The sequence below is a fragment of the Coregonus clupeaformis genome, chromosome 23 (assembly GCF_020615455.1).
Source record: "Coregonus clupeaformis isolate EN_2021a chromosome 23, ASM2061545v1, whole genome shotgun sequence".
NCBI lineage: Eukaryota > Metazoa > Chordata > Actinopteri > Salmoniformes > Salmonidae > Coregonus > Coregonus clupeaformis.
The window spans coordinates 60,431,425-60,457,245 of record NC_059214.1 but is presented as its reverse complement, the minus strand read 5'-3'; the positions used below and the strand labels follow the sequence as shown (position 1 = coordinate 60,457,245).

The following is a 25,821-nucleotide window of genomic DNA, read 5'->3' as shown; positions in this document are numbered from 1 at the left end:
CGGCCCGTTCCTGCTCCACGCACCACGCCAGGGGTGTGCGTCATCAGCCCGGCACAACCCGTGCCTGGGTCACCGGTGCCTGGTCAGGTACCGGTCAGCTGCTCCACACCGGAGCTGAAGCTATCCGCTCCGACGATGTCCAGTTCAGCTCCAGCCAGCGGGGCCAGACCGGACCAGGGGCGCTACTTGGGGATTATTGGAGGGTGGTGGTCTAGCCCGGAGCCGGAACTGCCTCCGAGGAGGAATGCCCACCCAGCCCTCCCCTGGTTTGTTTATGTTCAGGCGCGGTCGCAGTCCGCGCCTTTGAAGGTACTGTCACACCCTGGCTCTGGGGACTCTATATGTTGAGCCAGGGTGTGTAAATTCTATGTGTTTATGTTCTGTGTGGGAGTTCTAGTTGTGGTATTTCTATGTTGGCCAGAGTGGCTCCCAATCAGAGTCAACGAGTGTCAGCTGTTGCTGGTTGTCTCTGATTGGGAGCCATATTTAAACAATCTGTTTCCCTTAGTGTTTGTGGGATCTTGTTTCCGTTTGGTTTGTTTCTGTGTTAACCGTAGGACTGCACGTTTCATTTATTGTTTTGTTGTTATATTATCACTAAAGATAATAAAGTTAAGTATGTTCGCAACTAACGCTGCGCATTGGTCTACTCCATATAACGATCGTGACAGATTCACACAGTCCCCTCTGAACAGTTGATGTTGAGATGTGTCTGTGATTTGAATTCTGTGAAGCATTTATTTGGGCTGCGTTTTCTGAGGCTGGTAACTCGAATGAACTTATCCTCTGCAGCAGAGGTAACACTGGGTATTCCATTCCAGTGGCGGTCCTCATGAGAGCCTGTTTCATCATAGCGCTTGATGGTTTTCACGACTGCACTTGAAGAAACTTTAAAAGTTCGTATTGACTGACCTTCATGTCTTAAAGTAATGATGGACTGTCGTTTCTCTTTGCTTATTTGAGCTGTTCTTGTCGTAATATGGAATTGGTATTTTACCAAATAGGGCTATTTTCTGTATACCCCCCCTACCTTGTCACAACATAACTGATTGGCTCAAACGCATAAAGAGGGAAAGATATTCCACAAATTAACTTTTAAGAAGGCAAACCTGTTAATTGAAATGCATTCCAGGTGACTACCTCATGAAGCTGGTTGAGAGAATTCCAAGAGTGTGCAAAGCTGTCATCAAGGCAAAGGGTGGCTATTTGAAGAATCTGAAATCTAAAATATATTTTGATTTGTTTAACACTTTTTTGGTTACTACATGATTCCATATGTGTTATTTCATAGATTTGATGTCTTTACTATTATTCTACAATTTTAATAATAGTAAAAATAAAGAAAAACCCTTGAATTAGTAGGTGTGTCCAAACTTTTGACTGGTAGTGTACAGTGCCCTCCACTATTATTGGCACCCCTGTTTAAGATGTGGTCGAGGACTTCCAAAAATTCTCATTTTTTTTAAAACAACATAGAACCCAAATGCAAAAAAAAGAGAAAAATCCAACCTTTTATTTAAGTACATTACTTTGGTGTAAAAAACAAAATCACACATTTAGAAAAAATAAAACTTGAAATCATGTGTCCCACAATTATTGGCACCCCTAACAATTCCGCTGAAAATTTTAATTGATTTTTTTTAAAATATATTTTTCTGTAGTTGCTAAAGTTGGTCAGGGTATCTAGGAACTTTTAATTAGTAATTCATGACTTCCTGTTTCCCTGGGGTATAAATATTATGTGACACAGAGGCCTAATTCTCTTACCCATTTGTCAACATGGCAAAGACAAGAGAACACACCATTCAAGTAAGGCAGATTTGTGTCAACCTTCATAAGTCAGGCAATGGCTACAAGAAAATAGCCACTCGCCTTAACTTGCCCGTATCTACAGTCAGAGGAATCATTAAGAAGTTTAAAACAACTGGAACAGTGACAAACAAGGCTGGAAGAGGTCCCAAGTTTATCTTGCCACAACGCACAGTGAGGAGGATGGTAAGAGAAGTAAAAAAAAGTCCTAAGCTCACTGTCACAGAATTGCATCAAAGAGTGGCATCTTGGGGTCACAAAGTCTCCAAAACAACCATCAGACACTCTCTACATGCCAACAAGCTGTTTGGGAGGCATGCAAGGAAAAAGCCTTTTCTCACTAACACTCACAAACGTAAATGTCTGGCGTTTGCTAAGCGGCACTGGGACTTCAACTGGGATCGTGTGCTTTGGTCAGATGAGACTAAGATTGAGCTTTTTGGCAACAAACACTCTAAGTGGGTCTGGCGTAAAACAAAAGATGAGTATGCCGAAAAGCACCTCATGCCCACCGTGAAGTATGGTGGAGGATCTGTGATGCTGTGGGCCTGTTTCTCTTCCAAAGGCCCTGGGAACCTTGTTAGGGTGCTTGGCATTATGAACGCTTTGAACTACCAGGACATTTTAAATAAAAACCTGATGGCCTCTGCCAGAAAGCTGAAGATGGGTCGTCATTGGGTCTTTCAGCAGGATAATGATCCAAAACATGTGGCAAAATCTACACAAAAATGGTTCAGCAGTCACAAACTCAAGGTCCTCCCATGGCCATCTCAGTCCCCAGACCTCAACCCAATCGAAAACCTGTGGGGCGAGCTAAAGAGGAGAGTGCATAAGAGAGGACCCAGGACACTGGATGATCTAGAAAGATTGTGCAAAGAAGAATGGTCAAAGATCCCTCTCTCTGTGTTCTCCAATCTTGTGAAATGTTATAGGAGGAGATTAAGTGCTGTCTTGTTGGCAAAAGGGGGTTGTACAAAGTATTAACATCAGGGGTGCCAATAATTGTGGGACACATGATTTCAAGTAATTTTTTTCTAAATGTGTGATTTTTTTTTTTTACACCAAAGTAATGTACTTAAATAAAAGGTTGGATTTTTCTCTTTTTTTGCATTTGGGTTCTATGTTGTTTAAAAAAAAAAGAGAATTTTTGGAAGTCCTCGACCACATCTTAAACAGGGGTGCCAATAATTGTGGAGGGCACTGTATATGAACAAGGCCTTGAGATATAGGGCTCCATACAATACTGGCTCATATGTTTTATTGCTTAGATGTGCTTCTGATATTTTCTATGGCCGCACTTAACGCTCCCTATAACCTTCAGCCCAGAGACAAACAAAGAAAGAGAGAAAGAGAGAGAATGTAGGGTACAATTGTTCATTTATACAGTGATGGAAAAAAGTGATTTGCTTATTTTGTACGTTTGCCCACTGACAAAGAAATGATCAGTCTATAATTTTAATGGTAGGTTTATTTGAACAGTGAGAGACAGAATAACAACAAAAAAATCCAGAAAAATGCATGTACATTTTTTTTCTAAATTGATTTGCATTTTAATGAGGGAAATAAGTATTTGACCCCCTCTCAATCAGAAAGATTTCTGGCTCCCAGGTGTCTTTTATACAGGTAACGAGCTAAGATTAGGAGCACACTCTTAAAGGGAGTGCTCCTAATCTCAGCTTGTTACCTGTATAAAAGACACCTGTCCACAGAAGCAATCAATCAATCAGATTCCAAACACTCCACCATGGCCAAAACCAAAGAGCTCTCCAAGGATGTCAGGGACAAGATTGTAGACCTACACAAGGCTGGAATGGGCTACAAGACCATCGCCAAGCAGCTTGGTGAGAAAGTGACAACAGTTGGTGCGATTATTCGCAAATGGAAGAAACACAAAAGAACTGTCAATCTCCCTCGGCCTGGGGCTCCATGCAAGATCTCACCTCGTGGAGTTGCAATGATCATGAGAATGGTGAGGAATCAGCCCAGAACTACACGGGAGGATCTTGTCAATGATCTCAAGGCAGCTGGGACCATAGTCACCAAGAAAACAATTGGTAACACACTACACCGTGAAGGACTGAAATCCTGCAGCGCCCGCAAGGTCCCCCTGCTCAAGAAAGCACATATACATGCCCGTCTGAAGTTTGCCAATGAACATCTGAATGATTCAGAGGAGAACTGGGTGAAAGTGTTGTGGTCAGATGAGACCAAAATGGAGCTCTTTGGCATCAACTCAATTCGCCATGTTTGGAGGAGGAGGAATGCTGCCTATGACCCCAAGAACACCATCCCCACCATCAAACATGGAGGTGGAAACATTATGCTTTGGGGGTGTTTTTCTGCTAAGGGGACAGGACAACTTCACTGCATCAAAGGGACGATGGACAGGGCCATGTACCGTCAAATCTTGGGTGAGAACCTCCTTCACTCAGCCAGGGCATTGAAAATGACAATGACCCAAAACACATGGCCAAGGCAACAAAGGAGTGGCACAAGAAGAAGCACATTAAGGTCCTGGAGTGGCCTAGCCAGTCTCCAGACCTTAATCACATAGAAAATCTGTGGAGGGAGCTGACGTTTCGAATTGCCAAACGTCAGCCTCGAAACCTTAATGACTTGGAGAATATATGCAAAGAGCAGTGGGTCAAATACTTATTTCCCTCATTAAAATGCAAATCAATTTATAACTTTTTTGACATGCTTTTTTCTGGATTTTTTTGTTGTTATTCTGTCTCTCACTGTTCAAATAAACCTACCATTAAAATTATAGACTGATCATTTCTTTGTCAGTGGGCAAATGTACAAAATCAGCAGGGTATCAAATACTTTTCCCCCTCACTGTATAGGTGTCATATAAAATAGAGCTGTGTCTTAGCTGAGAGGGAGGAAGATATAGGAAGGTGGAGAAGATTACAAAAGAGTTGAAGAGATAAATGACTGGAGAAGGGAAAGGCAGAGGTGAAAAGAGAGAAAAGAGAGAGGCAATGATAGATAGTTCGGTAAGGGGTGACATGGAGAGTGCATTGAAATAAAAAAGAGAGGGGAGAGTGGAGCATATTGCAGCTGAGAGAGAGGGATAGTTGAATGGAGAGTGTGGGAAAGGAGGAAACATGAAGAGTGGGGATAGGGAAAGGTTAACAGCTGACATCTTTTGACCCCACTTCCCATACAATTGTCTGTCTGTCTGTCTGGCCACCTGTTTGTCCACCTGTCCATCTGTCTTTCCAAATGAGCCCCTATGCAGATACGGAATGAGTAGTAGGGCTAGGAGTTGTTTCTGACCAGGAGGATACAGATCAGAGTCTCTAACATGGCTGATTTCACATATTTGAATATTCAAATCATGATTAAAGTTTTTGTGTGGATCCATATATGCTTAATCATGCATGTGTGTGCATTCTTGAGCACGTGTGTCTCTACGTCAGCAGTTATCCCTGTTTTATTTTTAATAATCTCACTATACTCTGGTGAATGAATGGTTTCCATGGGTGCTAGTCCCACACAAACACAAACACTCACCTGAGATGTGTGTGGTGTGTGTTAAAATGTCTGACACGCCACCGTTTGCAATCAGCTGCTTCCTTTTCACAGTGGGTAGCATATACAGTAGGATTACAGTAACTCACACACACACACACACACACACACACACACACACACACACACACACACACACCTGTCTCTTTGTTTGTTCAGGTGTGTGTGTGTGTGTGTGTGTGTGTGTGTGTGTGTGTGTGTGTGTGTGTATGCGTGGGGAGGGGGAATAGTTCTGGGGTGTGTGTGGGAGAGGAGGGCTTTCAATTAAAAGTGGTGTGTGTTTGTGACATAGCAGAATGAAGGGCACTTGAGGGAATCTGTTTCTAACTAGAAGCAGGTGGTCTCCCTCTCTCTTTCTCTCTCTCCCTCCCTCCCACTCTTACTCTGTAACTCCTCTTTCTCTTCCTTTGCACATTTTCCCTTACATTACCTTTTTCTTAAACTGCATGCATATCCATCTCTCTCTTCTCTTACTTTGCCCACTTCTCTCCTCCTCCCCCTTGTCCTTTCCCTTCTCCTCTCTCTCAGGGGTTCTGACATATAAACACACTTCAGATAGGGGGCATTCTCCCTGCTGAAACATTCATGATGTACACACACACACACACACAGAGAGAGAGAGAGAGAGAGAGAGAGAGAGAGAGAGAGAGAGAGAGAGAGAGAGAGAGAGAGAGAGAGAGAGAGAGAGAGAGAGAGAGAGAGAGAGAGAGAGAGAGAGAGAGAGAGAGAGAGAGAGAGAGAGAGAGAGAGAGAGAGAGAGAGAGAGAGAGAGAGAGAGAGAGAGAGAGAGAGAGAGAGAGAGAGAGAGAGATAATTTACAATTAGTAACCATATTACTTCCTATGGTATCTGATATAACCAGAGTCCAATACTTTCTGAAAAGTACACTTCCTGAGGTCTGTATTCAAATATGTTAAAACATATGTGTAGGGTAACTTCCCACAAAGCATAGTTAAAACTATAGTTAGGCTTTCATACATCCTGTGGCAATCAGATCCGAGTCATTAATACAAGTTTCAATTTCTTACACAGCAATACACCCTTAGCTAACAACCAACTGCACACTAAGTTGTGGATTAATGATATAGCACTCTGAAACCTATCACCAGCTAATGTTTTCCTTCATCACACATAGTAATACATCTACTTCCAATCCCACATTTAGAATAGAATCTAGCAACTGGCTGTAGAGGGGTTTCAGGTAGGTTGTATATTGGTTGTAGAGAGGTTTCAGGTTGGTGTAACACAGAAGCTAAAAACATGCACAGTGTAATGTATGACTGTGGTGTGACCTGGACTACATCAATAGGACATTCCCATTAGTCTAGCGAGCTATACCTCTACCCACACATAGTGATATTACACACATGGCCATACTGAACATGACTAATGTCACTCCAGAGAACACTCACACATGGCTGTCACTATTTCAGGAAAAACACTATTTGACTAAAACATTTCATGGAAAAAACTCTTGTTCTACCGAGCTCAGGAATCCAACCATCTGGAGGGCTGTCCTCCAATCTAATGTATTCTGATAGATGAGACCAATGGTAATACATAGCTATATTTTTGTAGTTCATCTGTGTGAAGAAATGTGCTTCTAAAATGAGACACAGATCTTGAGCAAACAGTTATTCCACCCAGCTTTTCAGTCATAAGTGAGGAGGGAGTATGTCACTACTGCTTACGTCAAACCAAATTGGACTGTGGGGAGAGAGAGAGGGAGAAAGAGAGAGAGGAGGAAAAATAAATTGAAGAGTGTAGGGACTGAGGCGCCCAGAATTACAGGGTGTTACAGACACTCATCTCAACAGTTCCTCAGAGACTTTACACTGTGGTTACTTCATTATTGCCACTTATCACACACACACACTCTCTCTCCTGTCCCTTCCCATCTCTCCCTGTCCCTCCCTCTCTCTCTCTCCCTCCTCCTGACTTTCGCTTCTTCACAAGATTCACAATACCTTTGCCTATCACCCTATCTCTCCATAATTTTTTATTTCCCCTTATAATTCCTCTCCCTTCTCTTTCCCTCTCTCCCTCCCACACACAAATGTGTGGGTGGTCAGCTGGTGGGGGCAATGGGTGTGGGTGGGTTTATTGGGTGAGGAGAGAGTGTGAGAAGGAATGGTGTGTGCATACGTGGGAGGGTACGTGTGTGTGTATGTGTATGTGTGTGTGTGTGTGTGTGTGTTTGTGTGTGTGAGGTGTTAGAGATGGTGTGTGAGAGAGGTTTAGGTGTGAGAAAAACAATTTGGGCACCAGGTAAAGGTTACAGTTTCATCTAGAAAGGCGGTCAAAATAACACCCCTCAGCCTAAAAGGTTGCAAATATTGCATTGTACAATACTGGACTGTTTGTTGACACTGACCTAATGGTTGTTGTGGTTTGAAGTGGTTCATCAGAGCCTACAGGAAGACCGACATCCACCCAGCAAAGCAAACCTAAATTGTTTCTGTGAAAGTTCCCAGATCATTCGTTAGGTCACTGCAAGTTTTCTCATGTCCAGTCATGGTGATGATTATAGAACATTTGTATAAAACATTCACTTGATATTGCAAGAACGCTCCTAGAACACATTTAATCTGTTCTTTAAAAAATCCCATAATGTTTCATTAGGTTGTGGGAACATTGTGTGGACATGATAAGAGATTCTCAAAAGAGTTTCCAAACACAAAAACTGTCCAGTTGTGCTGATTACTGCAATCTTTCTATTAGGTTGCAAAAAACATTTGCCTGATGTTGCAAGAACATTCCCAGAACATGTTTTATTTTCTTTAAAAGTTCCTAAAACAGTTATTTACGTAGTGGGAACATTGTGGGGATATGACAAAATAAATATTAGAGAGAAATATTATTGTGAAATGTTTTAATTGTCTGTATAATCAACGTACATATAGCTCTGACAGACATACTTACCTCACTGGACATGTCACCAGGGGTCTCTTCACAGTCCCCAAATCCAGAAAGAATTCCATGTCCATGTTAATGTTTTTAAATGCTTATAAATTGTAAAGTATGTTTGTCTGTAATGTATTTTTTGTTATTGGTCGGACCCCAGGAAGACTAGCTGACACCATTGCCGTCAGCTAATGGGAATCCCAATAAAATCAAAATCAAACCTAAAACAAACATGTTATTAACGTCATAAAAACATACTTTTTTTCATTCTTAGAACATTAAGGGAATGTCCTGACCACCTAACTTAAACATTGTATGAATGTCATCACATCTTAGCATATTTGGTGAACCTACTTTGTGAAATGTACCCACACTGTTCCCACAACCTAATTACATGTTCTGGGAACCTTTAAAGAACTCAGAAAGGCGGTTCTTTCAACATTCTTGCAACATCAAAGGGATATTTTGTGCACCCTGATACAAACATTATCTGAATGTCAGCACAACAGGACAGTTTTTGTGTTTTGGGAACATCTCTCTTGTCATGTCACCACAATGTTACCACAACCTAATGAAACATTCTGGGAACCTTTAAAGAACAGATGAAATGTGTTCTGGGAATGTTCTTGTAACATCAGGTGAATGTTTTTTGCGCCCTAAAAGAAACATTGTAGAATAATCTGTACAACTGGACAATTTTTGTGTTTTGGGAGCATATCCTTTGATGTTCCCACAATGTTCGCACCAGACTATTCCCACAACCTAATGAAACATTCTGGGAACCTTTAAAGAACAGACTAAATGTGTTCTTGGAATGTTTTTGTAACATCAAGTAAATGTTTTTTGCACCCTAAAAAAAACATAGTAGAATCATCCACACAATTGGAAAGCATTCTGGGAACCTTAAAGAATAGATTAAGGACTCTATTCAATCTGTAAAGTTAAAGCATTACAGATTCCGCAATATAAATGTAAAGGTAATTTCCAATTGAGCCGCATATGCAGCGTTTACCGTGAATGCAGTCTCCGCTAAACCTGGGAACATTGCCTTTCAATCATGCTGTAACGCTGAACTTCCACAGTGAGGATTGAATAGAGCCCTAAATGTTTTATTCTATAGGAACATTCTTGCAACATTAGGCAAATGTGTTATACAAACATTCTATAATCATCACCACAAATGGACAGTTCTTGTGTTATCAGAACATTTGCTGCGACCTAACGAATGTTCTGGGAACTTTCACAGAACCAATTATGGTTTGCTGGGAAAACAGTACTGGTACATGTACATTGTGTTATTAGATTAGCTGGAAAACTAATGAGAACTTTTGGGGAATGTTCTGTGGTGGTTGTTACAGATGTTGTGCACATTTTAATACAACAATTAAAATTACCTCATGGTTGTTGTGGTTTGCGATAATTTCTCCAGTGTCTACTCTGAGACTGGCTGGTCATACTGTACGGAGAATTGTCTCCGTTTTCCACTGAGAGTTTGTTCTGTGGTCCAGTTCTGCCTGGCTGGCCAGTCAAGGTCAGTTCCCCCAGCCCGACCATTTGGTCATTGCCTCTTCAGCATTTCCACACAGTCCAAGCAAGTTTGGCAGCGCTGATTCATAGAATACATTTTGTTGGACACAAACTAGTGTGGGGTAGAGGGTGTGAGGGAGAATGTGTGATTGGGCAAGAGAGAACACACTAACATTGTTTTATTACATCTCAGCTAAAGCACCCTCTCTTTCTGGTACCTCCCTAGGCTTTTGGAGTTGTGATCCTGTCCCTGCTGCTACGCTCTTAGAAAAAATAGTTCCAAAAGGGTTATTCAGATGTCCCCATAGGATAACCCTTTTGGGTTCCAGGTAGAACCCTCTGTGGAAAGGGTTTTACATGGAACCCAAAAGGGATCTACCTGGAACAAAACATGTTTTTCTAGGAATCAAAAAGGGTTCTTCAAAGGGTTCTCCTATGGGGACAGCTGAAGAACCCTTTTAGGTCCCACATAGCACCTTATTTTCTAAGCGTGTAGGATGTGTCTTCATGTGGGGATGGGATGTTTCCCCTCTGACATTATGACTATACTGAGGAGACAGTTCACAATATGTTCTATAAGATGCTATTCTATTAGACGCTGTATGCCAAGACTTCCCTTTATCAAACTCTCTTTATTTCTGTCTAGTCTAAAGTGTTTAATTACCTGGGTATATCAGATACCACAACAAGTCATATGGTTAATAATTGTAAATGCTCAATGCGCTCTCTCTCTCTCTCTCTCTCTCTCTCTCTCTCTCTCTCTCTCTCTCTCTCTCTCTCTCTCTCTCTCTCTGTGTTCTCCAGAGATGTTGGAGTCTAATAACTTGGTGACGTTTGAGGGCTTGGTGAATAGCTCCGCCTACCACACGTTCCTTTTGGACGAGGAGAAGGGTCGTCTGGTGGTGGGAGCCAAGGACCACATCTTCTCCTTCAACCTAGTCAACATCAGCAGAGATCTGGCACAGGTAACATTTACAATACACTGATAATGCATTATAATCAATACACTTGCATATATACACCATAGTCTGCTTGTAGTCTGTCTGTCTATACAGATGTAGGATCTTCATTCGAGACAGTTTGCTACAAAAGGAAATGTGAATTATTACGTGGATTATAATTAATGGACAATTTTGTAGGGGTTGATACATTTCAAATTGTAAATTACAAACTTCCTCACCCCTGTCCGTTTTAGCTAGTCTCAGCCAGGTGTCCAGGGACTCTGTTTCTACCATAGAGATAGATAGAGGACTCATCTTTGTATCTGTGCCATTATAACGTCTGTGACAGCATAGGCAGCGCTATTGAGGCAATATCCATTTTGAAGTATTACATTTTCTTACATTTACATTTACATTTAAGTCATTTAGCAGACGCTCTTATCCAGAGCGACTTACAGTTAGTGAGTGCATACATTCTTTTTTATACTGGCCCCCTGTGGGAATCGAACCCACAACCCTGGCGTTGCAAACGCCATGCTCTACTGAGCTACATCCCTGCCGGCCATTCCCTCCCCTACCCTGGACGACGCTGGGCCAATTGTGCGCCGCCCCATGGGTCTCCCGGTCGCGGCCGGCTACGACAGAGCCTGGATTCGAACCAGGATCTCTAGTGGCACAGCTAGCACTGCGATGCAGTGCCTTAGAACAATTGGCTGATCCCTCCTGATGACCCGGTTGAACATGACTCTAACAGGGTCATCAGTAGGGATCAGCCAATGAAGTTGGAAGTCCCACCCAGTTGACTACATAAAAATGGTGGAAGCCCTCAATGGCGCTGCCCATGCTAATACAGCCTTTTGGTACCTAGAGGCCTCTATCATTCTATATGGTTTCTACAGAGAAGTGGCTGATGATTAATTCAGACCTGAGCTGTCGCACAGGATCTCACACTGCGCCAGGCGTGTTAGCCACTCCCTGCACACCTGGATGAATAATGGAGTAAACGGAAACAAAGTGGAGAACAAATCACATTGTGACTCCTCTACCTCTACCTCCACCACGCACATACACATATGAACATGCACAGGTGCGCAAGCAGACACATACACATCAACACAATCTCATAAAATATGAGCTGCCTCCTACAAAAGTAAATTTTGTAGTAACGTTGCTGGCAGAAGCACCTCAGCTAATTTTTAAGGCCTGTTAGCTGACCAGCTGCTTGGTCGAGGGGTTAGGGTTAGGGACTGGTTGAAGTTAGGATTGCTAGTGGCTGATTAAAGTTATTGTATCTATGTGTATTGTGTAGTGAAGTGTCCTTATCTCTCTCTGTGTCTGTGTAGATCCCGTGGCCTGCCTCCACCTCCAGAAGAGACGAGTGTAAATGGGCAGGAAAGGACCTCATTGTGAGTAGCTACCACATCTTACACTTTTACACTATCTCTCCCTCCGGAAGTACTGCTTTTTAGAGTACAGTGTGTTTGTGTAATCTGTGTGTTGACACATGGACAGGAAGCTCTGAATCTGATCATAATCCCCTGGCCAAGATAGAGACATTACATGACCTTAATCATCTAGAGTCCAACCCATAGACTGTAAGAAATATGGACGAAGACTTTGATGACGACACCCCATTGTTTCCTATGAGAATCCTCAGTGACGCATTTGAAGATCAGAAAGTGTCATTTCAGCATGTCACCATCTTGCTACATGTTTTTGGAAACATCACATGAGCAGTTTGAGCTACTCTAGGAAGTGACGTTGTAGGCTAGCTCAGTGTATCTTAAGTTGAAGGCTGACCGGGGACCTGCAGGCTGGCATTAGCAACTAAATTATTATTTACATTTTGTCTGTGTGTGATTTTAAAGTAATCAGTTCAAGGACATACATCTGGTGAAATAAAAGCAATTATTGGTTCAATGTTTTTTTATATAGCCACGAATATTGACCACAAAGATCGCCATTTTCTCATTCACTATAATGGGGTGTCCTGTTTTTTGGAAACTATGCCTGCAGTACTGCGGTCAGCATTCAACTTGAAATCCTCAATGTGCTTTCAACTTGAAATCCTCAATCCTCAATGTGCTTTCAACACAGGAGCAGTATCCTACTGTAACATCAGTTATGGCTGTGTAAAATAGAGCATGGCTTCTGTCTACACAGTCATATGGCATTAGAAATTCCCACCGCCATATCACAAGATAATTTAGGTGTGTGTTTTCTTCAGCCTAAGAAGAGTCATGTCGATACCAGCAGCACTTCTATGCTACATGTGTCCTCCTTGCATGACTAGCTCAGTCGTGTATATTTTTCCTTTATATCTGTCTGAATACAAGCAGTACAATGTGTAAAGACTCAGAGAGACAGTTCCAATCTCTCTCATTCTGACTTCCTTCTCAGACACAGCCTGGGGCCATGTGTTGCCTGCAATATAAAATCATAGCTCTGCTGCGTCTGCCTCACTGAGTTCACAAGATCAAGGTCAGGCTATGCTGAGTTTCTATAGGGCTGATTTGAAGGGCCATCAGGTCTTTTGTGTGTGTGTGTTTTCTGTAAACATTCTGGAAGGGATGAGCAGGGAGCCCTGAAGGATGGTCTTTGTGTGTGAAGGGCAGAGGAGAGAGGGAGGAGAGGAAGGAAAAGAGGGCAGAGGGGAGAAGGAGAGAGAGAGAGGTAGCAGGACTACAGATGTCCTTCGATGAACTGGAACAAAGACACTTGTGAACATGGGGAAGACTGTGAAAGAGAGATGAGAAAGAGAAAATAATAGAAGGAGAAATTGCTAATTTACTGTACATCTATGAAGAAGGGAGGGTGATACACAGAGCCAGGAAAGGTTTTATTAAATCTGCACATCTGCACAACCAGCTAAACCGCCCTGAAATGATAGACAGTTCTTCGGTTGACAACAAATGCATACACAATCAACAGAGCTGCTTTCTGTTGGTGACCTTCTAAAGGCAGATACATGTAATCATGCATTATTAGTTTTTCTGTTTTCTCATCAGTGTGATGACATTCATTTTCATATGAGGTCAGGCCTGTTGCCTGCTCAGGCATGTGCTGACAGATCACGGGAAACAGGCTTTGTAGCATGGAGACACACATACCCACACACACATACACACTACACTACACTACACTACACTGCACAGTAAACTCAGATGAGGTTACAGTATGTAATGCTCATAACATTTTGTTGTTGTGGGAAGGTTTCTGGTTCGTTGCAGGTTAGTTGCAAGGCTGTTTCTGCATTAAAAGGTCTCACTGTTGATGTCCATCATAAAATCCCAGCTGCTTTAATACTCATCCCTGATCCTTTCTGATCAGGAGTCAGGATAGGAGAGAGGTCAGTGATTGCATATGGGGAGGGGGAGATGGAGAGAGAAATATAGGAGAGAGATATAGAGATAATTAAATAAAGAGGGAAAAACAGAGAATTACAGATTACTGGCCTCAATCTGAACAGTGAGTTGTTGAGTTACTACACAGCACAACAGTCTGGATTATCTCTGAAACAGCAGAAACAGCACTCACTCAGCTGGCCTGGGCATGATGTCATTGTTACAGTATAAACAATCAGGGCTGTTCCTTTCAACAACATTGTTATTCACATGTACAGTGGGGAGAACAAGTATTTGATACACTGCCCATTTTTGCAGGTTTTCCTACTTACAAAGCATGTAGAGGTCTGTAATTTTTATCATAGGTACACTTCAACTGTGAGAGACGGAATCTAAAACAAAAATCCAGAAAATCACATTGTATGATTTTTAAGTAACTAATTTGCATTTTATTGCATGACATAAGTATTTGATCACCTACCAACCAGTAAGAATTCCGGCTCTCACAGACCTGTTAGTTTTTCTTTAAGAAGCCCTCCTGTTCTCCACTCAATACCTGTATTAACTGCACCTGTTTGAACTCGTTACCTGTATAAAAGACACCTGTCCACACACTCAATCAAACAGACTCCCACCTCTCCACAATGGCCAAGACCAGAGAGCTGTGTAAGGACATCAGGGATAAAATTGTAGACCTGCACAAGGCTGGGATGGGTTACAGGACAATAGGCAAGCAGCTTGGTGAGAAGGCATCAACTGTTGGCGCAATTATTAGAAAATGGAAGAAGTTCAAGATGACGGTCAATCACCCTCGGTCTGGGGCTCCATGCAAGATCTCACCTCGTGGGGCATCAATGATCATGAGGAAGGTGAGGGATCAGCCCAGAACTACACGCAGGACCTGGTCAATGACCTGAAGAGAGCTGGGACCACAGTCTCAAAGAAAACCATTAGTAACACATTACGCCGTCATGGATTAAAATCCTGCAGCGCACGCAAGGTCCCCCTGCTCAAGCCAGCACATGTCCAGGGCCATCTGAAGTTTGCCAATGACCATCTGGATGATCCAGAGGAGGAATGGGAGAAGGTCATGTGGTCTGATGAGACAAAAATAGAGCTTTTTGGTCTAAACTCCACTCGCCGTGTTTGGAGGAAGAAGAAGGATGAGTACAACCCCAAGAACACCATCCCAACCGTGAAGCATGGAGGTGGAAACATCATTCTTTGGGGATGCTTTTCTGCAAAGGGGACAGGACGACTGCACCGTATTGAGGGGAGGGATGGATGGGGCCATGTATCGCGAGATCTTGGCCAACAACCTCCTTTCCTCAGTAAGAGCATTGAAGATGGGTCGTGGCTGGGTCTTCCAGCATGACAACGACCGAAACACACAGCCAGGGCAACTAAGGAGTGGCTCCGTAAGAAGCATCTCAAGGTCCTGGAGTGGCCTAGCCAGTCTCCAGACCTGAACCCAATAGAAAATCTTTGGAGGGAGCTGAAAGTCCGTATTGCCAGCGACAGCCCCGAAACCTGAAGGATCTGGAGAAGGTCTGTATGGAGGAGTGGGCCAAAATCCCTGCTGCAGTGTGTGCAAACCTGGTCAAGACCTACAGGAAACGTATGATCTCTGTAATTGCAAACAAAGGTTTCTGTACCAAATATTAAGTTCTGCTTTTCTGATGTATCAAATACTTATGTCATGCAATAAAATGCAAATTAATTACTTAAAAATCATACAATGTGATTTTCTGGATTTTTGTTTTTAGATTCAGTCTCTCACAGTTGAAGTGTACCTATGATAAAAATTACAGACCTCTACATGCTTTGTAAGTAGGAAAACCTGCAAAATCGGCAGTGTATCAAATACTTGTTCTCCCCACTGTAGATGAGGTTGTTCCCTGCATATTCTTGGAATATTATTTATCGATTATTCAGACAGGACAAGCCTTTAATTCTGATTACAGATGCCCTTCATTCCTTCAACCTAAATGTTTGTTTTTCAGCAATCATAGCTCTATGTGATGTTGTGTGAAGTCCAGAGAGGATTTTACACTTTTCTCTCTCCAGTGGATCAGCTCTGGATAGGAGGGCTTACTTCTGAGGGACAAACTGGGTTTTGACCCAACAGCTTCAGACAGCTTTATTCTCTGTCTGTTAGTTGTTTTCATAAACTGTTTATCTCCTGCGTACCCAAGATATACAAAATCTCTCTCATTTTCTATCTCCAGAGTGAATGCTCTAACTTCATCAAGGTGTTGCAGCCATTTAACCAGACCCATCTGTATGTATGTGGAACTGGAGCCTTCCACCCTGTCTGTGCCTACCTGGAGGTGGGGAAGAAACTAGAGGTATGCCAACCTGCATTGTTACTATTCACACATTTATTCATCTTTGTGCCCACCCATCGGTCTGCTTACTCCAGTAATCTAGCTCTAGTGTTCAACTATTTACTGACCAATATGACAACATAAGCCGTGGTAGAGGGCACGTCATGTTTCTGCTGACTGATCCAAGCCTTGTATGAGCTACAGCTAGATAGCAGCGTTAAGAAAAACTCTACACTATAATGTGAGATTACGGTTTTGGCTTTCGATTTAAAATCATAAACCGTGCCATGGAGGTATTCTCTGAATCGTAATGATTCACTGATGGCCTTAGGAAAAATGGTTTTATTCGTTCAGTAAATGAGGTGGAAAATTAAACACAGAGTTCCATCGTCCAAAAGCTCCTCAATTCATTCCTTTACAATTGAAATGCTGTGTGTATGCCTGTGTTCTACGTCTCCTCTTCGTTATGTCAGTGAGTCAGGCTTATAAATGTGTTTCCTATTCATTAGACTGCAGAGAATAGAGAGGGAGAATCTCTCTGAGAATAGTCGTCCCCGCTCTTAACTGCCCGGCTGGGCCCACTTGTTAAAGTGACTCTATGACAGGGGTGTCCTACCCCAGTTATGTTTTCGCTCCAACCCCAGTTATAACTAACCTGGTTCAGCTTATCAAACAGCTAATTATTAGAATCAGGTGTGCTAGATTAGGGTTGGAGTGAAAACCTACAGGATAGTAGCTCTCCAGGAACAGGGTTGGAGAACCCGGCTCTATGAGAATGTAAAAAATCAAATTCTGCAAAAATAGAGATACAATGTTTTTTTCCAAGACGCCAGCATTATGCATTGATGTCAATGGGACTTTGACCTAAAATCTGAGTTCTAAATTATCTTTATTTTGACCTATTTCTTATGTAACAGGACAGTGTGTTCAGGCTGGAGCCCCAGATAGAGAACGGTCGAGGGAAAAGCCCTTATGACCCCAAGCTGCTCACAGCATCCATGCTCATTGGTGAGTGACCCCAACAAACTCACACGCTCAACTTTCTGTATCAAGGCACTAATTTACCCCTGAACTTTTAAACACACTTAAAGAGGAAGTTAAACCTCTTCTCTCATCTCCACTCATTCATTCAGCATATTTACAGTTAAGAGGAAGTGGATGAATGACAGGGCTGGGTATATACAGTATAGTGTTCATAATTAGGAGTACTCTACAGCGGACACCCACTCATTTCCAAGCCTGTAAGAGTGGTAGATGTACAGTGCATTCGGAAAGTATTCAGTTCCCTTGACTTTTTCCACATTTTGTTACGTTAGAGCCTTATTCTAAAATGGATTAAATAAAAATAAATCCTCATCTATCTACACACAATACCCCATAATGACAAAGCGAAAACAGGTTTTTACAAATTTTTGCAAATGTATTAAAAATAAAAAAACAGAAAAAAAACAGAAATAACTTATTTACATTAATATTCAGAAAGTACTGAGTGAAGGGTCTGAATACATATGTAAATATGATATTACATACAGTGAGGGAAAAAAAATATTTGATCCCCTGCTGATTTTGTAAGTTTGCCCACTGACAAAGAAATGATCAGTCAATAATTTTAATGGTAGGTTTATTTGAACAGTGAGAGACAGAATAACAACAACCAAATCCAGAAAAACGCATGTCAAAAATGTTATAAATTGATTTGCATTTTAATGAGGGAAATAGGTATTTGACCCCCTCTCAATCAGAAAGATTTCTGGCTCCCAGGTGTCTTTTATACAGGTAACGAGCTGAGATTAGGAGCACACTCTTAAAGGGAGTGCTCCTAATCTCAGATTGTTACCTGTATAAAAGACACCTGTCCACAGAAGCAATCAATCAATCAGATTCCATACTCTCCACCACGGCCAAGACCAAAGAGCTCTCCAAGGATGTCAGGGACAAGATTGTAGACCTACAAGACCATCGCCAAGCAGCTTGGTGAGGAGGTGACAACAGTTGGTGCGATTATTCACAAATGGAAGAAACACAAAAGAACTGTCAATCTCCCTCGGCCTGGGGCTCCATGCAAGATCTCACCTCGTGGAGTTGCAATGATCATGAGAACGGTGAGGAATCAGCCCAGAACTACACGGGAGGATCTTGTCAATGATCTCAAGGCAGCTGGGACCATAGTCACCAAGAAAACAATTGGTAACACTAAGCCGTGAAGGACTGAAATCCTGCAGCGCCCGCAAGGTCCCCCTGCTCAAGAAAGTACATATACAGGGCCGTCTGAAGTTTGCCAATGAACATCTGAATGATTCAGAGGAGAACTGGGTGAAAGTGTTGTGGTCAGATGAGACCAAAATCGAGCTCTTTGGCATCAACTCAACTCGCCGTGTTTGGAGGAGGAGGAATGCTGCCTATGACCCCAAGAACACCATCCCCACCGTCAAACATGGAGGATGAAACATTATGCTTTGGGGGTGTTTTTCTGCTAAGGGGACAGGACAACTTCACTGCATCAAAGGGACGATGGACGAGGCCATGTACCGTCAAACCTTCCCTCAGCCAGGGCATTGAAAATGGGTTGTGGGTGGGTATTCCAGCATGACAATGATCCAAAACACACGGCCAAGGCAACAAAGGAGTGGCTCAAGAAGAAGCACATTAAGGTCCTGGAGTGGCCTAGCCAGTCTCAAGACCTTAATCCCAGAAAAAGTCTTTGGAGGGAGCTGAAGGTTTGAGTTGCCAAACGTCAGCCTCAAAACCTTAATGACTGAGATGTGTGCAAACCTGGTGGCCAACTACAAGAAACGTCTGACCTCTGTGATTGCCAACAAGGGTTTTGCCACAAAGTACTAAGTCATGTTTTGCAGAGGGGTCAAATACTTATTTCCCTCATTAAAATGCAAATCAATTTATAACATATTTGACATGCATTTTTCTGGATTTTGTTGTTGTTATCCTGTCTCTCACTGTTCAAATAAACCTACCATTAAAATTATAGACTGATCATGTCTTTGTCAGTGGGCAAACGTACAAAATCAGCAGGGGATCAAATACTTTTTTTCCTCACTGTATACAGTTGAAGTCGGAAGTTTACATACACCTTAGCCAAACATAACGATGGTCATTATGGCCAAACAGTTCTATTTTTGTTTCATCAGACCAGAGGACATTTCTCCAAAAAGTACGATCTTGGTCCCCATGTGCAGTTGCAAACCATAGTCTGGCTTTTTTATGGTGTTTTTGGAGCAGTGGCTTCTTCCTTGCTGAGCAACCGTTCAGGTTCTGTCAATATAGGACTTGTTTTACTGTAGATACTTTTGTACCTGTCTCCTCTAGCATCTTCACAAGGTCCTTTGCTGTTGTTCTGGGATTGATTTGCTCTTTTCGCACCAAAGTACGTTCATCTCTAGGAGACAGAACACGTCTCCTTCCTGAGTGGTAGGATGGCTGCGTGCACCCGTGGTGTTTATACTTGCGTACAATTGTTTGTACAGATGAACGTGGTTCCTTCAGCCGTTTGGAAATTGCTTTCAAGGATGAGCCAGACTTGTGGAGGTCTACTATTTTTATTAGCTGATTTCTTTTGATTTTTCCATGATGTCAAGCAAAGAGGCACTGAGTTTGAAGGTAGGTCTTGAAATACATCCAATTGACTAAAATGATGTCAATTAGCCTATCAGAAGCTTCTAAAGCCATGGCATCATTTTCTGGAATTTTCCAAGCTGTTTAAAGGCACAGTCAATTTAGTGTATGTAAACTTCTGACCCACTGGAATTGTGATACAGTAAATTATAAGTGAAATAATCTGTCTGTAAACAATTGTTGGAAAAATGTATTGTGTCATGCACAAAGTAGATGTCCTAACCGACTTGCCACAACTATAGTTTTCTAAGTGGTTGAAAAACGATTTTTAATGACTCCAACCTGAGTGTATGTAAACTTCCGACTTCAACTGTATATATACAGTGGTGGAAAAAAGTATTTAGTCAGCCCCAAATTGTGCAAGTTCTCCCACTTAAAAAGATGAGAGAGGCCTGTACTTTTCATCATAGGTACACGTCAACTATGACAGACAAATTGAGAATATTTTTTCCAGAAAATCACATTGTAGGATTTTTTATGAATTTATTTGCAAATTATTGTGGAAAATAAGTATTTGGTCACCTACAAACAAGCAAGATTTCTGGCTCTCACAGACCTGTAACTTCTTCTTTAAGAGGCTCCTCTGTCCTCCACTCATTACCTGTATTAATGGCACCTGTTTGAACTTGTTATCAGTATAAAAGACACCTGTCCACAACCTCAAACAGTCACACTCCAAACTCCACTATGGCCAAGACCAAAGAGCTGTCAAAGGACACCAGAAACAATATTGTAGACCAGCACCAGGCTGGGAAGACTGAATCTGCAATAGGTAAGCAGCTTGGTTTGAAGAAATCATCTGTGGGAGCAATTATTAGGAAATGGAAGACATACAAGACCAATGATAATCTCCCTCGATCTGGGGCTCCACGCAAGATCTCACCCCGTGGGGTCAAAATGATCACAAGAACGGTTAGCAAAAATCCCAGAACCACACGGGGGGACCTAGTGAATGACCTGCAGAGAGTTGGGACCAAAGTAACAAAGCCTACCATCAGTAACACACTACGCCGCCAGGGACTCAAATCCTGCAGTGCCAGACGTGTCCCCCTGCTTAAGCCAGTACATGTCCAGGCCCGTCTGAAGTATGCTAGAGTGCATTTGGCAACATCAAGGCGGTGACCCGCTCCTGCAGGTTCATGCTCTACAACATTCGGAGAGTGCGACCCTGCCTTACACAGGAAGCGGCGCAGGTCCTGGTCCAGGCACTTGTCATCTCCCGTCTGGACTACTGCAACTCGCTGTTGGCTGGGCTCCCTGCCTGTGCCATTAAACCCCTACAACTCATCCAGAATGCCGCAGCCCGTCTGGTGTTCAACCTTCCCAAGTTCTCTCACGTCACCCCCCTCCTCCGCACACTCCACTGGCTTCCAGTTGAAGCTCGCATCCGCTACAAGACCATGGTGCTTGCCTATGGAGCAGTGAGGGGAACGGCACCTCTGTACCTTCAGGCTCTGATCAGTCCCTACACCCAAACGAGGACATTGCGTTCATCCACCTCTGGCCTGCTGGCTCCCTTCCTCTCGCGGAAGCATAGCTCCCGCTCAGCCCAGTCAAAACTGTTCGCTGCTCTGGCACCCCAATGGTGGAACAAGCTCCCTCACGACGCCAGGACAGCGGAGTCACTCACCACCTTCCGGAGACATTTGAAACCCCACCTCTTTAAGGAATACCTGGGATAGGATAAAGTATTCCTTCTAACCCCCCCCAAATTGTAAAGTGGTTATCCCACTGGCTATAGGGTGAACGCACCAATTTGTGAGTCGCTCTGGCTAAGAGCGTCTGCTAAATGACGTTAATGTGCCCCTGAGCAAGGCACTTAACCCTAATTGCTCCTGTAAGTCGCTCTGGTTAAGAGCGTCTGCTAAATGACTAAAATGTAAATGTAAATGTAAATTTGGATGATCCAGAAGAGGATTGGGAGAATGTCATATGGTCAGATGAAACCAAAATATAACTTTTTGGTAAAAACTCAACTCGTCATGTTTGGAGGACAAAGAATGCTGAGTTGCATCCAAAGAACACCATACCTACTGTGAAGCATGGGGGTGGAAACATCATGCTTTGGGGCTGTTTTTCTGCAAAGGGACCAGGACGACTGATCCGTGTAAAGGAAAGAATGAATGGGGCCATGTATCGTGAGATTTTGAGTGAAAACCTCCTTCCATCAGCAAGGGCATTGAAGATGAAACGTGGCTGAGTCTTTCAGCATGACAATGATCCCAAACACACCGCCCGGGCAACGAAGGAGTGGCTACATAAGAAGCATTTCAAGGTCCTGGAGTGGCCTAGCCAGTCTCCAGATCTCAACCCCATAGAAAATCTTTGGAGGGAGTTGAAAGTCCGTGTTGAACAGCGACAGCCCCAAAACATCACTGCTCTAGAGGAGATCTGCATGGAGGAATGGGCCAAAATACCAGCAACAGTGTGTGAAAACCTTGTGAAGACTTACAGAAAACGTTTGACCTGTGTCATTGCCAACAAAGGGTATATAACAAAGTATTGAGAAACTTTTGTTATTGACCAAATACTTATTTTCCACCATAATTTGCAAATAAATTCATAAAAAATCCTACAATATGATTTTCAGGATTTATTTCTTATTATTTTGTCTGTCATAGTTGAAGTGTACCTATGATGAAAATTACAGGCCTCTCTCATCTTTTTAAGTGGGAGAACTTGCACAATTGGTTGCTGACTAAATACTTTTTCTCAAAAAAATAAAGGGAACACTTAAACAACACAATTTATCTCCAAGTCAATCACACTTCTGTGAAATCAAACTGTCCACTTAGGAAGCAACACTGATTGACAAAAAATGTAACATGCTGTTGTGCAAATGGAATAGACAACACGTGGAAATTATAGGCAATTAGAAAGACACCCCCAATAAAGGACTGGTTTTGCAGGTGGTGACCACAGACCACTTCTCAGTTCCTATGCTTCCTGGCTGATGTTTTGGTCACTTTTGAATGCTGGCGTTGCTTTCACTCTAGTGGTAGCATGAGACGGAGTCTACAACCCACACAAGTGGCTCAGGTAGTGCAGCTCATCCAGCTCATGTGCTTACAGCCCAACACCGTGCAGGACGTTTGGCATTTGCCAGAGAACCCCAAGATTGGCAAATTTGCCACTGGCGCCCTGTGTTCTTCACAGATGAAAGCAGGTTCACACTGAGCACATGTGACAGACGTCTGGAGACGCCGTGGAGAACATTCTGCTGCCTGCAACATCCTCCAGCATGACCGGTTTGGCGGTGGGTCAGTCATGGTGTGGGGTGGCATTTATTTGGGGGGACGCACAGCCCTCCATGTGCTCGCCAGAGGTAGCCTGACTGCCATTAGGTACCGAGATGAGATCCTCAGACCTCTTGTGAGACCATATGCTGGTGCGGTTGGCCCTGGGTTCCTCCTAATGCAAGACAATGCTAGACCTCATGTGGCTGGAGTGTGTCAGCAGTTCCTGCAAGAGGAAGGCATTGATGCTATGGACTGGCCCGCCCGTTCCCCAGACCTGAATCCAATTGAGCACATCTGGGACATCATGTCTCGCTCCATCCACCAACGCCACGTTGCACCACAGACTGTCCAGGAGTTGGCGGATGCTTTAGTCCAGGTCTGGGAGGAGATCCCTCAGGAGACCATCCGCCACCTCATCAGGAGCTTGCCAGGCGTTGTAGGGAGGTCATACAGGCACGTGGAGGCCACACACACTACTGAGCCTCATTTTGACTTGTTTTAATGACATTACATCAAAGTTGGATCAGCCTGTGGTGTGGTTTTCCACTTTAATGTTGAGGGTGACTCCAAATCCAGACCTCCATGGGTTGATAAATTTGATTTCCATTGATAATTTTTGTGTGATTTTGTTGTCAGCACATTCAACTATGTAAAGAAAAAAGTATTTAATAAGATTATTTCATTCATTCAGATCTAGGATGTGTTATTTTAGTGTTCCCTTAATTTTTTGGAGCAGTGTATATATTTTTTTGTGCAACATCAACAAAAAAAATACGGTTTTTACTTTGTCATTATGGGGTATTGTGTGTAGATTGATGAGCGGGGGAAAAAACTATTGAATAAATGTTAGAATAAGGCTGTAACGTAACAAAATGTGAAAGTCAAGGGGTCTGAATACTTTCTGAATGCACTGTGTGTGTGTGTGTGTGTGTGTGTGTGTGTGTGTGTGTGTGTCGTGTACGTGTCAGCTTCATTTCTTCAACATGTTCATCACCAGGACCAGTCATACTATATGACATCACACCACCCCAACCAACAGATGGTCATTTTCCAGCCCATGACCCCTTTATCTCTCTCTCCTCTTTCTCCTCTCACCTGTCTGCCTCCTCTCTCTCTCTCCTCTCACCCCTGTCTCCCTCCTCCTCTCACCCCTGTCTCCCTCCTCCTCTCTCTCTCCTCATTCTCCTCTCACCCCTGTCTCCCTCCTCCTCTCTCTCTCCTCTCACCCCTGTCTCCCTCCTCCTCTCTCTCTCCTAATTCTCCTCTCACCCCTGTCTCCCTCCTCCTCTCTCTCTCCTCATTCTCCTCTCACCCCTGTCTCCCTCCTCCTCTCTCTCTCCTCATTCTCCTCTCACCCCTGTCTCCCTCCTCCTCTCTCTCTCCTCATTATCCTCTCACCCGTGTCTCCCCTACTCCTCTCTCTCTCCCCTCTCTCCTTTCATGCCCTCTTCATGCAGCCAGCTACCTGGCCCTCTGAGTCTCTTCCTGTTAAATCAGGCTTTCACACCCACTTGTTCTGGTTCATTAAATGGTAGATGAAGGTGTTCCTTGTGACAACACATTCTACCTGTATTTTTAAGCCTGCAGGCACCATAGTGTACCTGCTAGACTAATACAGACGCTTGACACCTGTACATGAAAGGTTATTAGACACACACTCACACTCACACACAAACACTCATATGCATGCACTGACACTTGCACACGCATACAAACACGTAACGCAGCGTACATGCACACATACACAGGCACAGGCACAGGCACACGCACACACACACACCTGATATTGTCCTCCTCCTCTGTCCTCCAGATGGCGAACTGTATTCTGGAACATCAGCTGACTTCATGGGGCGGGACTTTGCCATTTTCCGTACTCTGGGACAGCATCACCCAATCAGAACAGAGCAACACGACTCCCGCTGGCTGAACGGTGAGATGGAGATAAAGAGCATTCTCAGTTCTAATGATCTCAGTTCATTGAACTACACTTGCATGATGAGTAACTTTGCTTGAGTCTTGAAGACTTATGCTCAGCTAGCTAAAAGTCTGTTGGCATGCAGACGAGCCGGATTAAAACCATCTTAATTTGAGACAGAAAGTGTCTCAAAGACGGAATCTAAAAACACGAACAGACAGAAGCTGTGACAGTAAGTTGTTCTCAGAGTAAGATAACAAAGGAGACATACAGAGAAGACCGTGGAGAACTATTGTTAAGTGTTAAATCCTCTGTGTGATTGACATGACTGCAGAGAGGGCGTGGTAGCAGACACAGTATGTTAAGGTTTTTACTGGGGAAGACCTCACGGATTCCCTATTTCATTATTTGTTAAATTATTTCTTTTTTTGTGTAGACCCCAGGTTTGTGAGTGTCCATCTGATCCCAGAGAGTGACAACCAAGAGGATGACAAGATCTACCTGTTCTTCAGAGAGAATGCTATGGATGGGGAACACGCAGGGAAGGCTACACAAGCACGCATCGGACAGCTCTGCAAGGTGCACACACAAACACACTCGGACACCTTAGACTGAAACAGCTTCCTCTATCTCTAACAGAGTAAATGA

The 25,821-nt window shown here is 43.2% G+C and overlaps 1 protein-coding gene across 1 annotated transcript in view; it reads left to right on the top strand.

Moving 5' to 3' along the window:
• Positions 1 to 25,821, top strand: part of LOC121576580 (semaphorin-3ab-like) — a 52,962-nt gene that overhangs the window by 17,416 nt on the left and 9,725 nt on the right. The window contains exons 2-7 of the mRNA XM_041889823.1: positions 10,582 to 10,742; positions 12,062 to 12,124; positions 16,291 to 16,410; positions 17,307 to 17,397; positions 25,069 to 25,188; positions 25,610 to 25,752. Of these exons, the coding sequence (XP_041745757.1) occupies positions 10,582 to 10,742; positions 12,062 to 12,124; positions 16,291 to 16,410; positions 17,307 to 17,397; positions 25,069 to 25,188; positions 25,610 to 25,752 (698 nt within the window). The remainder of the gene's footprint in view (positions 1 to 10,581; positions 10,743 to 12,061; positions 12,125 to 16,290; positions 16,411 to 17,306; positions 17,398 to 25,068; positions 25,189 to 25,609; positions 25,753 to 25,821) is intronic.